Below are 16,166 nucleotides of genomic sequence, written 5' to 3'. Positions count from 1 at the left end.
TTTATTCTGACCCTGATTCAGGGAAGAATTGAAATATATGCTTAAATTATCCTTATTCAAGAAGGCTGTTAAGCATATGCTTCCGTGCTCTTCCTGAATAGGGAGGCTCTCCTAAATCAGGGTACTGAGAAGTTCTGTTGAGTTCAATGGTTACTCATACATGCGTTTGCAGGACTAGGCTTCAGGATGACTTACAAGTAGTTTCAAGCACTACACCTGCCCCTGGGTCCCCATCATCTTCTGTGGCTTTTCCATTAAACGTTCCTGTATTTTTCTGTCCCCACTCCTGTGTGGTAGACTCATGCTGACAGCAAGCCAAAATGTCTGATTGTGCAAGGGGAACAGTGAAACAACTGTCAAAATGTACAATGTAAATTGACAAAAATGGAGGAAAAACTCTTTGTTTTTAGTTACAGTAATATCAGTTGCTGCTTGTAACACTAGTAGGTAAAAAAATTCCATGCAGCAGTGTCAATTTTAATCTTATTTTAAATCTTAATAAGCTGTACCCTCTGCATAGTAACAACCTGAATGGCAGAATTTACTCCCTACCTCCTCATTTCTACTTAATCATATGAATTTCTTTATTCAAATATCCTACAAAATATTCTGAAAATAGAGACAATGTGAATCGAGGTTCTAAACAGGCTAATTCTTTACATCTGATCAAATGTCTACACACAGTACTTTAAAAAGCACTATCAAATAAAAATCCAAACATTTTAAACAGCATTGGAATAGAAGGCGGCAACGAATTGTAAGAGGGAGAAATATGATCCTGATATAAAAAAATGTTGCTTTAACACTGACTGCTTCCATCTCCCCACTTCACTTCTCATAATTCCCAATTCCAGGTGGAAAGGAAGTCCTTAGTATCCCTTACAAATAGAGTTGTAAGTATTGGCACATTTCTGCTCCCACCCCAACCATCATCACTCTGGGCATCATTGCTCTGACATAAGACTAGATTGGAATACATTCTGAATAAGTAAACAAATATACTAACTGAAAAAGGAATTGCTATTAAACATTCTCTGCCTCCCACCTTTACACCCAATACTCTAAGCCACTGGTCCTGAAACTGTGGGGTGCACCCCCCTAGGACTAGAGGGCTAGATGAAATCAGGGCAGATCTGGGCTGGGGGCATAGTGAAGAATGATCATGGGGGAGTGCAGCAGGGCCTGGGCCAGCCCCCACAGGGGGCAGATGGAGGGAGCGCCACTCAGCCCCGCTCCGCCCCTAGCCACAGTTCCACTCCACCGCCTGCTCTGCTCCCAGCCCAGCTCTGGCCCCAGCTGCAGCTCTGCTCCATCCCCACCTCCACTCTGCTCCCAGCCTCAGCCACAGCTCCACTCTGCTCCCAGCCTGGCCCCAACCCAGCTCCACTCCACTCCCATCCCCAGTTCTGCCCCCAGCTTGGTCTTCAGCCCAAGCTCCTCTGCTGAGCCAACTGTGCAGTAAAGGAGTAGGGGTGTGGACAGATTCCATTACTGGTAAGGGGTGTAGTGACAGGAAAAGTTTGGGCACTACTGCTCTAAGATAAGTGTATTGCTCAGAATTCCCACCAGTTCAGTAATGGATTGTGAATCTATCTTTTGAACATGCTGATCCAGAATAGGGCCAACAGAGAACCTCATTCACAGTTTAACGTCTGCTTTAGGGAGCTTAGGTAGTCTCAGTCCAGATATAAAGATGAAAATGGTTAAAGGCTTGAGGAGAAACTGAAAAGAATGTTTAGAGAGATAATGAATAAGAGGAAACATACAAAATGTCCTTATTTAGCATCTCACATAATGCAAGAACAAAAAGGAATCAGAAACTGAAAGGCAGCAGTTAAAACAGATAAAAGAAAACACCTTTTCTCCTAAAAAAATGTTAATAATTAACCTACAGAACTCACTGGCCCAAAGCACTATTGAAAGTAGAATCTTAGAAAGATTAGAAAAAGGAGAAGACATAGATAAGCAAACATCCATGATTACATTAGATAGGTTCCATAATTCAAGAAAAAATTATAACATAACCCTCATGCGTCAGGGCATGAGACAACCACTGGCAGGATGAACCATCTATTATGGCACATAATATCTTTTTTAACTATGGAGTGAAGTATGTTTTACTGGTAAGACCCTCCTGTGTTGCTTTTTACCCATTTTTACTGTAAAATTCCTGGCTTTTACAAAAAGCTATTATTCAATTTTTCACTCATTTTGACCTGAATTTCAGACTGCTCAAATATATGAAAATACTGATCAAGTTAAGAAAAATCCAGTACTTTACATTAGGTAGATGTGTTTATGTTAATAAATTAGTCTAAGTGTAAATATAAGGCTGTCTGTTAAAATAAGACAATGTACTGGAAGATACTTACAGATGTGTGTGTGTACATCAGGGCTTCAGTCCTTAAAATTTTTTTTAAAAAGTGCCAAAACCCCCCAGACCCAGCTCTCTGTTCCCAGCTCACTAACCTGTGCATCAGCTTAACCACCATCTCTCCTTTCAGAATGGGCCTGAAATGGGCCTGGAAGTGGAACAGATGAAGGAGGCGAGCATGTAATTTCTTCACACTGCCTCCTCCACTTCTTGTGGGCATACTCCAGAAAGAAAGATGGCAACTCAGTTACCTTGGCCGCCCACATTACCAAGCTGCCATCTCTCCTTTTGGAGCAGGGACCAGGATCCAGAAGAAGTCTTATTTTTCTCAATTTGTTCCTTTTCTTTTGTCTTCCATATATTAACCCTATTTACCCAGAAAACTGTGACATTAATTTTCTTGCACTAATTTTCACCTTTTTTAAGTTTGTATATTTCTTGGGAAATTTAAAAAAAAATAAAAACAAAAATGTAGGGTCTTGGTTACTGGTCACTCTCAGGGACAGGTTTCTGCTCTAGTATCAATGGTCTAATCAGGTATAGTAATTCCTGTATTTTTACCTTCCTATAAATGCACATTATTTGTGTCACACAGTTAATAAGGTTTTTTTTTAAGTTGATAATTAACAAGTGCTTTATATTATCTTCTTTATGTTACATATACTGCCATCTTGCCCTTAGTAACAGCTAATTCAACATCACCACTATTTATACTGTAATGCTTAGAGGGCCCAATCAATCATGGATCAAGACATCATTGTACTGGGCACTGTACAAACACAAAACAAAAAGCCAGCCCCTGCCTGAAATGTTGTTTTAATTATTACATACATACTTTAGCAGTTGCCTGATTTTGTAAAATATTTGGCTTATATATAAGTTCTGAAAAGTTAAAGTGAGTGTTGGTAAACAGTAGGAATTAACTATGATAAATCATTATAGTGAAATGTAGCAATATAAATTTCAATGTGAAACTTACTTTGTGGACTTCACTAAGTGGCAAAAAAACCACTTCTTTTCAATTGCGTAACCTCGATGATTTTAGCTTAACATAAATGGAAAATTTATTAACACTCATGGGGACACAGTTTAACACCTTTATAATCACACTAGCTGCTTGTGTCATAACCTAGGGCTTGTCTACACTTAAAATGCTGCATCAGCTTCTTCTGTAGGCATCGGTAATCCCGAAAGAAAAATTCTCCCATCGACCTAGTGCTGTCTACACTGGAGGTTAGGTCAGTTTAGCTGCATCATTCAAGAGTGTGGTTTTTTCATGTCCTTGAGCAATGTAGTTATACCTACCTAATTTCCTAGTGTAGACCAGGTTCTAGGTTCCATGCTACACACATGGTAAGGGCGGTTTTCAATAATTTTTCAAACTGAGCTTAATGAATGGGGGTAGAGGGGTGGAACTGTAGGGAATGGGAAAGGTAGAGGTCTGAAGGTCATGAAGTACATTATTTACGCTTTGTCAATAGTTTCACAATTATATCTAATTAAGTGGGAAGCAGCTCCACTTCAACATCTAAATACATATTAAATGTAATAAACTAATTACCATGACCAGATATTTTTTCTCCCTCATGCATGGTCACTCTTCAAAGGAGTGTTAAAATAGGTTGACATGAATAAAAAAAAGAAAAGATGGACAGTAGTAGTTGACTCTCTTTGTTCCAAGGACAATTCTTTTTTTAAGATGTACAGCAGCGCTATGTCCATAGAAACCATTATTCACATAATAAAATCAACAAAATCATCACAAGATGGACAAGACAAGACATCTGGTGAATCAACTTTAAAAATTTATGGAGAAGGAAATATATGGTTTGTATCTGTTTGCCACAACAGGTTCACAGATTCAGCTTAAAACTCTCTCCACTTCACAGGATTTTCTTCAAGGTTTATCCAACAGGACAGAAGTTAAAGATCAAATCACTGAGGCCAGGAATTGAGTCGACATGCATCAGAAATTACAATCTGTATTGAAAGGGCTCTGAGATAAAGTTGAAGATTAGCAAAATCAGAGTAGGAGGAATAACTACTGAATTACCAGCATCTCCAAAAGCATGGAAAAGGGAAACAACTGAGTCTTAAAACTAAGAGATTACAAAATGATGAAATTGGCCATGTGGCGTGAGATACTGAATGCATCACTGAGCACAGTCTCTTAAACTCACATAATAGTAACATTCAAGGTCAACGGTGACAAACTTTCTTTGATTCTACATGAAGAGGAATAACTGTGAAAAATACAGAATGTGAGAGAGACAGACTTTAGTAAATTGGAGAGGCTGTAAGATCATATTTCTGCACTTTGAAGGGCAAAGATGACATCAACTGCTTGTGGGGGAAGGACAGGTCAGACAAGTTCTGTTTTCTTTTATACTCTGAGGGTTTGTCTACATGGTGTGGCAATACACACTGCGAGGGTATGATTTCTAAAGAGTACTAATGAGTTGTGCATTAACTGATCTGTGTAGACCCTGCTGGTGTGCACTAAAAGTTGCCTAATGCACCTTAACACACAACCAAGGATCCCAAAATGCTTTGCAAACATTAATTAAACTTAGCCTCACCCTCATGAGGCTTAGTAACATTTTTCAGATGAGGAAATTGAGGAAGAGTAAGATTAAGTGATTCGGCAGAGCATCTGTCACAGCTTGAAACAAAAAAATCTCCCAATTTTAGTCTTGTGCCTTTGCCACATATCCATCTTTCCCTCAGATAATGAATTTTTTCACAATGGTGTTCAGGATTTACAGCTGTAATAGTCACCAAAGAAGTGTGGAGAGAGGAATGAAAAATCTGATTCAGACTTCTCTCTGGGATTAGGAGCCATTACTCTTATGTCCTTTCATTGCTTGATTCTTTAAGCCTTAGCACATTAAAGCATTCAAAATTAGGGTGACATTTTTAAAAAATAAGATGATTTAATTTCATTAAGATGATTTCAAGAGCATATCAGTCAGAAATGGAACTATCCTTCAAGCTGAAAAAACTTATTTTCTTCCTATGCAAAGAGGCTCTTTGGTTTATTCATGTGGCCTCACATCCTGGCCTTGTCATTTCTACAGGCTGAATTGAATTAGCCCCTTTGTCCTGAATGACTCTTAAAGTTCTTCCTAACTGCTGGAACAGGAAAGGGAAGCATTCCTTGGATTGGAGCTCGAAATTTTGGCAACGGGTTCTGCAGGTCAAAAAAAAATCCCAATGTGAAGATTCTGGTATGGATAAAGACTTCCAACAATCATAAGAATTCATAGCTTACCCCCATCAAAGGTTAGCTGGACAACACAGCGGTGGTATTTGTAAGCAAACCATAATGGGACTCCAAAGCAGACTGCTTTAAGAAAAACTAGTAAAGCCATGTAATAAAACAATGGATATGGCTAGTCTGAGATGGGGGGGGGGGTGCTATTTTGGGTATATCTTTTGGGAGATGAATCATAGTTCATACACAACCTAAGGATCACAGACACCACACAAACCCAAACCTGACAGGTGAGAGACTAAAGGACTGTATTCTAGAAAAAAATATATACTTTTGACTGTATTTATGGACATTTTCTCAAGTTCTCTGTTAATATTGTTATGCAGTATTATATTATAATGAAAAATCCAATAAAAGCCTTTAATTAGAAACATGTAGGAAAACAAATCTTGAAGGATCGGAGTATGGTGGAGAATGATAAGAGAATACAGTAATGATTAATAGTAGCCCTGCTTTCAAGGAAGTGACCTACAGGTTTTTTTCTTTGCCAGTAAAAAAAAAAAAAAAAAAAAAATTTCTGTTTATTAAAAACATCCAATAATGGTTGTTTTTTTGTTAGTTTGTTTTTGGTGGTGGGTGGGGGTGGAAGGGTTGAGAGCACAAGCACTGAAAAGTATATTACTAGAAAGCACAGTCTAAAGCATGTTAAAGCGTAAATAAAATTGTGCAAGAGGTTCAAATATAAATGATAAATATATAATGACATTACACAATGTTTTTGAGACATACCAAAAGAATTTAAACTTATTGTTTTTATACCCTCTGCCATGGCTGTTAGAGGAATCCATTACACTATAAAAATGTGATTTTCACAGTTAAACACACATACACACACACACACACACGTAAAATTAATCAATTTATTATCTTTTTAATAATATAGCAAGTAATATCAAATTGATTACTTTAGCAAAGTATCCTTTAGAACTTCTCAAGTACCAAAATATCACTACTTCTTCTATTACCAAGTACAGTGAAGAACCAAGTTAAAATAATCTGTACAATGCAACTTTGACTATTTCTCTCTTTAAAAAAATTAAAATATACCCAAGTGTATAAAATAAACCCAAGTGACACCCCTTGACACTGAAGACCTCTGTCTCCCCTCAAGACAGGAAATAGAAAAGGTGTAATCGTCTTCTATATTGTCTCAGAGAAACCACTGTTAGGCCAGAGAACATATGTCAAAATATAAAATTTTCTGGCTGTTACCTACTTGTGGTGAATTTTACTTTCTTTGACTAGGCAACCTACAGTTTAGGGAAAGCCTGATCTACCATTCTTTGAAGTACTCCGTTACCAGCATTACTATTCTAGGTACTTCCTCAGAAGTCAAGTAAATTACATTTTTGAGACAAAAAATAATAATCGGAGAAAACAGTTTTTACAACCATATTAGAATGTCATAGGTTGTCATTATTTAAATATAGGGCTAATTCATCATACTCTAAAGGTCCCAATTTTACAGATACTAAGCTAAATAATTATGAATATGACCTATAAAATGACAATTAAGTTGTCATTTACCGTGTTTCTGATTGGAATCTTCTTTGGTTCTGGTGGCACATCCTGTGGGACAAATTTCACTGGTTCTTTAATCTGCCTCCTTGATCTCTTGGTCCCATCTGGTAAGGTTTCCATGGCAATATCTGCTTCCATGTCACTGCTGCCTGCCTGGTCACACTCTGAGCACTGCCTGGAAGAGAAAGATTTTATATGGACAACAGCAACCACAAAGCAGAAATAAAATATTTTGGTAAAAATACAACACAAAAACAAAACAATTCCACAAAAATATTAGGTAATTTTCTCAAAATAACAAATATTCAAATAGCTGCTCTTGCTAGATACACGGCCTATTTTATTTATTTATTCATGTCATGTAAGTCATTTGGGATCTAATCCTATGGCTACACTTGAAATTTCGGAGCGCTGCCGTGGCAGCGCTTTGAAGTGTGAGTGTGGTCGGACCGCCAGCGCTGGGAGAGAGCTCTCCCAGCACTGCACGTAAACCACATCCTCTACGGGTGTAGCTTGCAGCGCTGGGACTGATTACACTGAGGCTTTACAGCGCTGTATCTTGCAGCGCTCAGGGGGGTGTTTTTTCAAACCCCTGAGCGCGATAGTTGCAGCGCTTAAAGTGCTAGTGTAGCCATACCCTCAGACTCATTGGAAGCACTCTCATATTTAGGAAAGATATTTTTTCTACTATTTCACCATTTTTTAATCCGACCCCTACTGATCTTGAATCTATTCATTATTGTAGCTGCTGCAGCCTCTAATCTCTGCCAATGACACACTGTGCGGAATTTGCTCTCTGTAGGTAGCTTTTTACTGACAGACTAGCAAGAAGGGTTTCCTCTGACAATCAACGGATCACTTTAAAGATGGCGGACAATTCAATTCAAACTAGATACTTTTTTTTTAAAAGTCTAGAAGATATTAAAAGACAAATGAAGATGTATAGACTGTGAAGTGCATATTAACTATTTTTTTATATTCAGATGAAAAACCCCGTGTTGTATTTCCAAAACATTATAAATTCGTGGTCAGAACTTCAAAAGTAAGCAATTACTATTAACAAGCTTCATGAAAGAAATTAACAAAATGTTCTCATATGCAGAAGAAAATAATATATGTCATACCAAGACGTTAGGTCATAAATGCAGATGTTAACCTAACATATGGGACTCAAATTTCACGTCTACCTGTTAATATCAGTGACGTCAAATTAATTTTGAAGTCCCTTTTAGATTATACTAAAATACACTGTTCAATACATTTTACTGCAAATCTTACCTAAATCCTACCATGAACATCAATTTTTACATTTCCCCAAAATTATATTTTAAATATTGGTTAATGAAATTATTATAAATTTCCTGGAATAGTATGCCAACTATTAAATAACAAAATTTAAATTTTAAATTAACATATAAACTTTGATAATAATTTAAATGAAGTTGCAGAACTTGTTTCAGCAAGAAATAAAAATGTGTACTTTGTTATTCATCTATAAATATATTTTTATATGGTCTGAAGATAAGGAGGTATGCTAACTTGCTGCCTATAAAAAACTGAATTTTTGCAACACAATTCCAGATTATAAAAAGTCAAATGAAATTTTCTTTTAAAAAATTAAATATTAAAAGCAAATGTTTAAAAACAAAATTTAACTATGGCATATTTACTGTAAATGATCTGGATGCTTTTTTTATCATAAGGAAAGGAAATGTTTACAAAGTTGAACATAAAATAGGTTTAACAAAAACAGTTATGCTGCTATGAATTTCAATGCAAACAAAGGCATTATTAAGTAATGTAAGGAACTGAAAAACATCAGTGCTATGGTGTTTTGAAAAGAGAATGCTGAACAATATATTTAATTTAATTCAAATACCAGTGCTTTAAGTCAACAAAGCTGAATTACAGTAGATATGCCACACATTGTATTAAGACTCACAATGTAAAGAGACTCGCAATACTTTTACTAAACATACTATTAACAAAGGTTGCTGTTTAATTTGTGATTTACACCAGTTCCCGTAGTTGGCGCAGAAGAACAAGAGTAGCTGCTGCAATATAAAGCAAACTGCTCTGATATAAAGCAAACACATGTTTTTGTTGGCTTGGCTTATGTGTTTTCTAAAACTGGAAACATTCTGAGCATTAGTCTCAAATCATTTCTGGTCACACCAGAAGACACTCCAACAGACAGCACTGTCTACTTATTAAGAGCACAGGTTGATGAGTCAGAAAAAATGTGATCTAATCCTACTTGGATGAAGGCTAACTGTATGAGATAAACTGTATTTCAGTAATACATATATATTACCAAGGAGCGTAGAAGCACAGACAAAGAAGTCATCTTTATAAGACAGAGTGAAAGAATGATCCAGCAGTTAGGCACTGGGAAGGAACTCAAAAGATGTGGGTTCAATTCCCTGTTCCATTATAGATTTCTTATGTGACCTTTAGTCTTGCTGGGTTTCAGTGCCCCATTTGTAAAATGGTAATATTACTATTTCTCTTCCTCGCAGGGGCATTGTGGGGATAAATACACTAAAGATCGTCAGGCACTCAGATGCTATGGTAACAAGGGCCAAAAAGTATCTTAGACAGATTTAAAAGAGACCAATTACCAAAAAAAAAAAAAAAGAGTCTTAACTTTTATATCAGTCAAGAACACCAAAGAGAACCTCTTGTAGTTGAGATTTTACATAAGAAACTTACAAAAAATTTACAGAGAATGTCTGAGCTAACTCTGGAATTGGTGGCACAACTGTGACTGCAGTCAGAACTAGGAAAAGTGCAAGTCACCCAACAAAAAAGTAGTGAAAGCATGGTCAGAAAAGTATAAAAGAAAAAATTCAATGCGGGAAAATAGAAGCACAGTAAATTGACTCTTAAATGCACTTAATTCCCTTGGCAGAAACAGAGCTGATAAGGCAAGGTAGAATACAGGACAGAGGTGGTCAGTCCAGACACCGCAAGTGTGCCTGTTGAAGCAAAGAATTAAGAAGTTTGTCCAAGCGAAGGTAAATTACACTTATTTCTTTGGATTTATGATATGGAAGCTGTTCCATACCCCTAATCACTTTGTTTGCTATTCTAATGTATCTTTTTGGATATAGAGTGAACAGAACTGCAGGCAATATTCCAGATGTGGGCACTCCATGGATTTATCTAGTGGCATTATGATATTTTGTTTCTTTTTATCTATCCCTTTCCTAATGGTTCCTAACATTCTGTTAGTTTTGTTTTTGTGTTTTGAGGGGGGGGGTTGGTTTTTTTTTTACTCCTGCTGCATATTTAGCAGACGTTTTGAAAGAACTACCCATGATGACTCCAAGATCTCTTTCTTGAAAGGTAACAGCTACATATGTATATGTATATGTAAATGTATACGTATATGTATATGTAATCATTTGATTATTTTTTCCAACATGCATTATTTTTCATCAACACTGACTTTTATCCACCATTTCGTTGACCAGTCACCCAGTTTTGTGAGATCCGTTTGTTACTCTTCGCATTCAGCCTTGGATCTAACTTAAGTAATTTTGTATCATTTGCAAACTTTGCGACCTCACTCTTTACCCCTTTTTCCAGATCATTTATGAACATGTTTAATAGCACTGGTCCTAGTACAAATTCTTGGGAGGACCCCAATATTTATCCTTCTCTATTGTGAACGCTGACCATTTATTCCTACCCTTTGTTTTCTATCTTTTAACCAGTTACTGTTCAATGAGAGGACCTTCCCTCTTATCCCATGACTGCTTACTGTACTTAAAAGCCTTTGGTCACGGACCTTGTCAAACACTTTCTGAAAGTCCAAGTATAGTGTATATCCACCTGATCACCCTTGTTGTCATGCTTGCTGAAACTTCAAAGAATTCTAGTAGATTGGTGAGGCATGTGTTCCCTTTACAAAAGCCATATTGACTCCTCCAACATATTGTGCTCATCTATTTGTCTGATAATTCTGTTCTTTATTATAGTTTCAACCAATCTGCCTGATACTGAAGTTAAGCTTCCCAGCCTGTAATTGCCAGGATTGCCTTAGGAGCCTTCTTTAAAAAATCAGCATTACACTAGTTAACTGCCAATCATCTGGTGGTAGAGGATGATTTAAGCAATAGGTTATATACTACGGTTAGTAGTTCTGCAATTTCATATCTGAGTTCCTTCAGAACTCTGGGGTGAATACCATCTGGTTCTGGTGACTTATTACTGTTTATCAATCTGTTCCAAAACCTCCTCAACTGACCCCTCAATCTGGGACAGTTCCTCTGGTTTGTCACCTAAAAAAAAAAATAATGGATAAGGTGTGGGAATCTCCTTCACATCCTCTGCAGTGAAGACGAATGCAAAATAATTCATTTAGCTTCTCTACAACAGCTTTTTCTTCCTTGGATGCTCCTTTAGTTCCTTGATTGTCCAGTAGCCCCCATGATTGTTTGGCAGGCTTCCTGCTTCTCATTTACTTGAAAACAATTTTGCTGTTGTTTTTTGTCTATTTTATTAACTGTGCTTTAAAGTATTCTTTGGCCTACCTAATTATACTTTTACACTTGACCTGCCAGAGTTTACGTTCGTTTCTCTTTTCCTCAGACAGCTCTGACGTCCTACTTTTGAAGGATGCTTTTTTACCTCTATTCGCCTCTTTAAGTCTGCTTTTTAGCTATGGTAGCATTTATTTGGTCTTATTTTTTTTCTAAATATTATTACTACATTTGACTGTATGCTTTCTTTCACAGATAGCACCACTCCCCCAACAGTGTGACCTACTCTTTCTTGTATATTCTGTACCATGTATGACAGAACCCTTTGTGACACTTTCCTACACTTTGTACCCTGTGCGGACACTGTAATAATTTTTCTACAAAGCATGTCTTGTGAGGTATCATTTAAAAACTCATAATTTGCTGGTCAGTATTGTCCTGGTAAAATGTGTGTGCCAAATTGTATGTCAATTTATAAGATTCCAGTATATGGTATTATTAACCCCACAACCCTGTCCAGACAGAAGTTGTCAATCAGGTCTGTGCTTAACAAAGGAATGTGTGCTTGCCTTAATTTGCATTTAAACAGTAAACAGAGTCATCAAACAGGAAGGGAAGATAAACAGAGTCATCAAACGGTTGAAAAAACAGAACATTCTTCCACACAGCCTCCCTGGCTCCTAGTTTTCAGCTGGAAATATTTTTCAAGAGGGAAACTGAAATTATAAAAAGGAGGGACCAACACCCCAAGGCACCCTCTCTCTCTTTCTGCCTATTGTATTCACTGCACATGAAGAGACAAAGGAAGCAGCCATTGAACTCTGGGGAAGTCGTCCTGACCTAAAGAGTGGTCAGTTAAGACTGTTGAAAGCATGTGATGAAAAACTTTGCTTTGAAGCACCAGTAAGTTAGGCACCAGTAAACGTCTTATCTTTATTTTTCTTGTAACTATTTCTGACTTTTATGCCTCATTACTTGTACTCACTTCCAATGTATATCTTTGTAGTTAATAAACTTATTTTATTGTTTTATCTAATCCAGTGTCTGGGTAACTCCATTTGGTAACAAGTTGTGTGCATATTATTCCATTACAGAAATAATAGACTGTATATATTTGTACTGTCCAGGAGAGGGTGGGGCAGTACAGGATATACATTTCTAGGGGAAAATTTGGGACGGGGTGTGTGTTGGGGTCACCGGCAGCATAACTAAGGCTAGTAAGAGCCAAGTTGTGGCAGACTGGCTGAAGCACAAATACAAACATAACTAGGAGCGACTTACATGCTGGAGGCTGTGAGCAGTCTAGGCAGGAGGATACAGCAGCAATGGCCCTCCGGGTCACAGGGTCTGGGGTGACACAGTCAGGGCTTTGGAGCGGAGCCCGGAGCTGGAGTGCGAAGCAACCCTGGAGCAGTGGAGCTGCAGATTTTTGCCTGGAGCTGGAGCAGAGCTGAAGCACAGCTCCAAAGCCCTGGACACAGCTACTCATTAGTCTGGATTGTACTCGACTATGTCACACCGTGTCATGTCCCACTGATTATCATTGTTCCACCAAATTTCTGTGATGCCTATTATATCAACATCCTCATTTAAAACAAGGAATTCAAGAAACCCATCTTAATAAGAGACTTTTAATATCTGTATACAGGCCTTATAAAATTTGCTAATATTTAGTTGTCTGCCTTCATGTGATATTATTTAACGTAATTTAATTATTTTTCACTTAAGTGTTTTTCTTCAGTGCCTACCAGTACTTTATCAACTTGTATTCCATCCTCTTGACTAGGATATAGAGTATTCCCCTTTAACAACAACTCTCATTGATATCACAAGGCTCCTAGAAATCTTACAAAGGAAAATTAGTGAGATTTTGCAAGGCTTAAAAGAAGAGGCTGTTTATATGGATGACATTTTTAGTTTATTAGAAGTAAAAGTGGTCTCTCATGCTGGACTATATAGAGGCCCTTATATGCAGAAGCGGGGAAAGAAAGATATCCACACATAGAACATTAAACACCATGCGTGGAATCTACAGGGGACAATCAACAAAATCACTTCCACTGATGCTCATGGACAGAGACTCCAATGAAGACTACTAGCAGATGCACAGGAAGTTGCAAGAAATCTCAAAGTAGGTAGTTATGGAATAATCCACTCTCTAAAAGTATCTTCCTAGCACCCATTAGTTTGAGTCTGGCTTACACACTGATGTATGTGAGTTTATAGTCTTTCCTAAATTATTGACCTTTTGTTTTTAATCATATTTTATCCTAGATGTTCTTATTATCCATATAAAATGTCCAGTCTATTTATTTCAGGTACACACTTGGTCTCATAATATCTTTTGGCAATGAGTTCCAAAGACTAAAAAAAATTGCACTTTGTATGAAGAAGTACTTCCTTTTATTATTTCTAAAGCTGATGCTTTTCAATTTCACTGAATGTTTTTTTAATATAAGAAAAGGTTAAACCCCTTCTTCAGTTGGCATGGTAGGAAGCCATGGTAGGACTTGTCAGTCAGCCAGGAAAGAAATATCTCAAAGAAGCCAGGTTGGACTTAAGGGGAGAGGGGCCTGTTGAGCATAAGTGTTTCTCCATCTCCCCCTCAAAGAATGGTTATGATTTGGTGTGAATTGGTGTGATTTAGGGAGCTCTCACTTAATCAAAATGTCCTCTACTTTTGTCCAGTTATTTGTTAATAAATAGGGGAAAACAGAGCCCGTCCTATCATTCCTGATGAAGAAAGCATCCTGATTTAGGAGCATGAGGACGGATGCCTTTACTTGACAACTGAAGTAAGAGAAATGCTGTTCCCCCATACTCAAAGATCAGTATTGTTTTTATTTAAAACACTGGAATCTCCATCCCTGGAGGTGGTGAGGAGGAGAGAGAAGAAATTGAAATAGAAGAGCGTTTCACTGCATGGAAATTAGAGCCCATCCCCATAGCTCTATAACAACTCAGTGTTTGTTTCTTATTGGCCTTGTGCAATGGACCTGCCAGATTTCTGAAGAGATTAGACTACAGAAAGTCACAAAATTCAGCTCTATGGAATTCACCCATTCACGAAGAGAACATATTTTTGTCCACAGATAAGTGGTAATAATGTTATTGAATCTTGCAAATTCTGCCACAGTACTTCACCTCAATGAACTGATTTGTCATAGATCTAACATTCTAGAAAACTTCCTTCAATTCATATTTCTTCACTTAATTTTGTATGGCTTTATATTAAATCCCATATGAATAGTCAAAAAGTCTAGAATCATTGAATCATAGAAGATTAGGGTTGGAAGAGACCTCAAGAGGTCATCTAGTCCAACCCCCTCCTCAAAGCAGGACCAATCCCAACTAAATCATCCCAATCAGGGCTTTGTCAAGCCAGGCCTTAAAAACCTCTATGGATGGAGATTCCACCCCCTCTCTAGGTAATCCATTCCAGTGCTTCACCATCCTCCCAGTGAAATAGTTTTTTCCTAATATCCAACCTAGACCTCCCCAACTACAACTTGAGACCACTGCTCCTTGTTCTGTCATGTACCATCACTGAGAACAGTCTAGCTTCTTCCTCTTTGGAACCCCCCTTCAGATAGTTGAAGGCTGCTATCAAATCCCCCCTCACTCTTCTCTTCTGCAGACTAAATAAGCCCAGTTCCCTCAGCCTCTCCTCTCATGTGCCCCAGCCCCCTAATCATTTTAGTTACCCTCCGCTGGACTCTCTCCTATTTGTCCACATCCTTTCTGTAGTGGGAGGCCCAAAACTGGACAAAATATTCCAGATGTGGCCTCATTGGCGCTGAATAGAGGGGAATAATCACTTCCCTCGATCTGCTGGAAATGCTCCCACTTATGCAGCCCAATATACTGTTAGCCTTCTTGGCAAAAAAGATACGCTGTTGACTCATACCAAATTTCTCATCCACTGTAATCCCCAGGTCCTTTTCTGCAGAACTGCCACTTAGCCAGTCGGTCCCGAGCCTGTAGCAGTGCATGGGATTCTTCCATCCTTAGTGCAGGACTTGGCACTTGTCCTTGCTGAACCTCATCAGATTTCTTTTGGCCCAATCCTCCAATTTGTTTAGGTCACTCTGGACCCTATCCCTATCTTCCAGCGTATCTACCTTTCCACTCAGCTTAGTGGCACCCGCGAACTTGCTGAGGGGACAATCCATCCCATCATCCAGATCATTAAGGAAGATGTTGAACAAAACCAGCCCCAGGATAGATCCCCTGGGACACTCTGCTTGATGCCGACTGCCAACTAGACATCAAGCCGTTGATCACTACCTGTTGAGCCCAACAATCTAGCCTGCTTTCTATCTACCTTATAGTCCATTCATCCAATCCATACTTTGTTAACTTGCTGACAAGAATACTGGGAGACCATATCAAAAGCTTTGCTAGGAGTCAAAGTATATCACGTCTACCAATTTCCCCATATCCACAGAGCCAGTTATCCTGTCATAGAAGCAATCAGGTTGGTCAGGCATGACTTGACCTTGGTGAATCC

The 16,166-nt window shown here is 38.0% G+C and overlaps 1 protein-coding gene across 5 annotated transcripts in view; it reads right to left on the bottom strand.

Annotated features, from left to right (window-relative positions):
* Positions 1-16,166, bottom strand: part of PHF14 (PHD finger protein 14) — a 302,948-nt gene that overhangs the window by 193,012 nt on the left and 93,770 nt on the right. For all 5 annotated transcript variants that reach the window (XM_075062378.1, XM_075062380.1, XM_075062379.1 and 2 more), the window contains exon 14: positions 7,176-7,344. In XM_075062378.1, coding sequence (XP_074918479.1) covers positions 7,176-7,344 — 169 coding nt within the window. The remainder of the gene's footprint in view (positions 1-7,175; positions 7,345-16,166) is intronic.

Source organism: Chelonoidis abingdonii, chromosome 2 (genome assembly GCF_003597395.2).
Source record: "Chelonoidis abingdonii isolate Lonesome George chromosome 2, CheloAbing_2.0, whole genome shotgun sequence".
Classification (NCBI taxonomy): Eukaryota; Metazoa; Chordata; order Testudines; family Testudinidae; genus Chelonoidis; species Chelonoidis abingdonii.
This window is presented reverse-complemented; position numbering and strand designations above follow the sequence as displayed.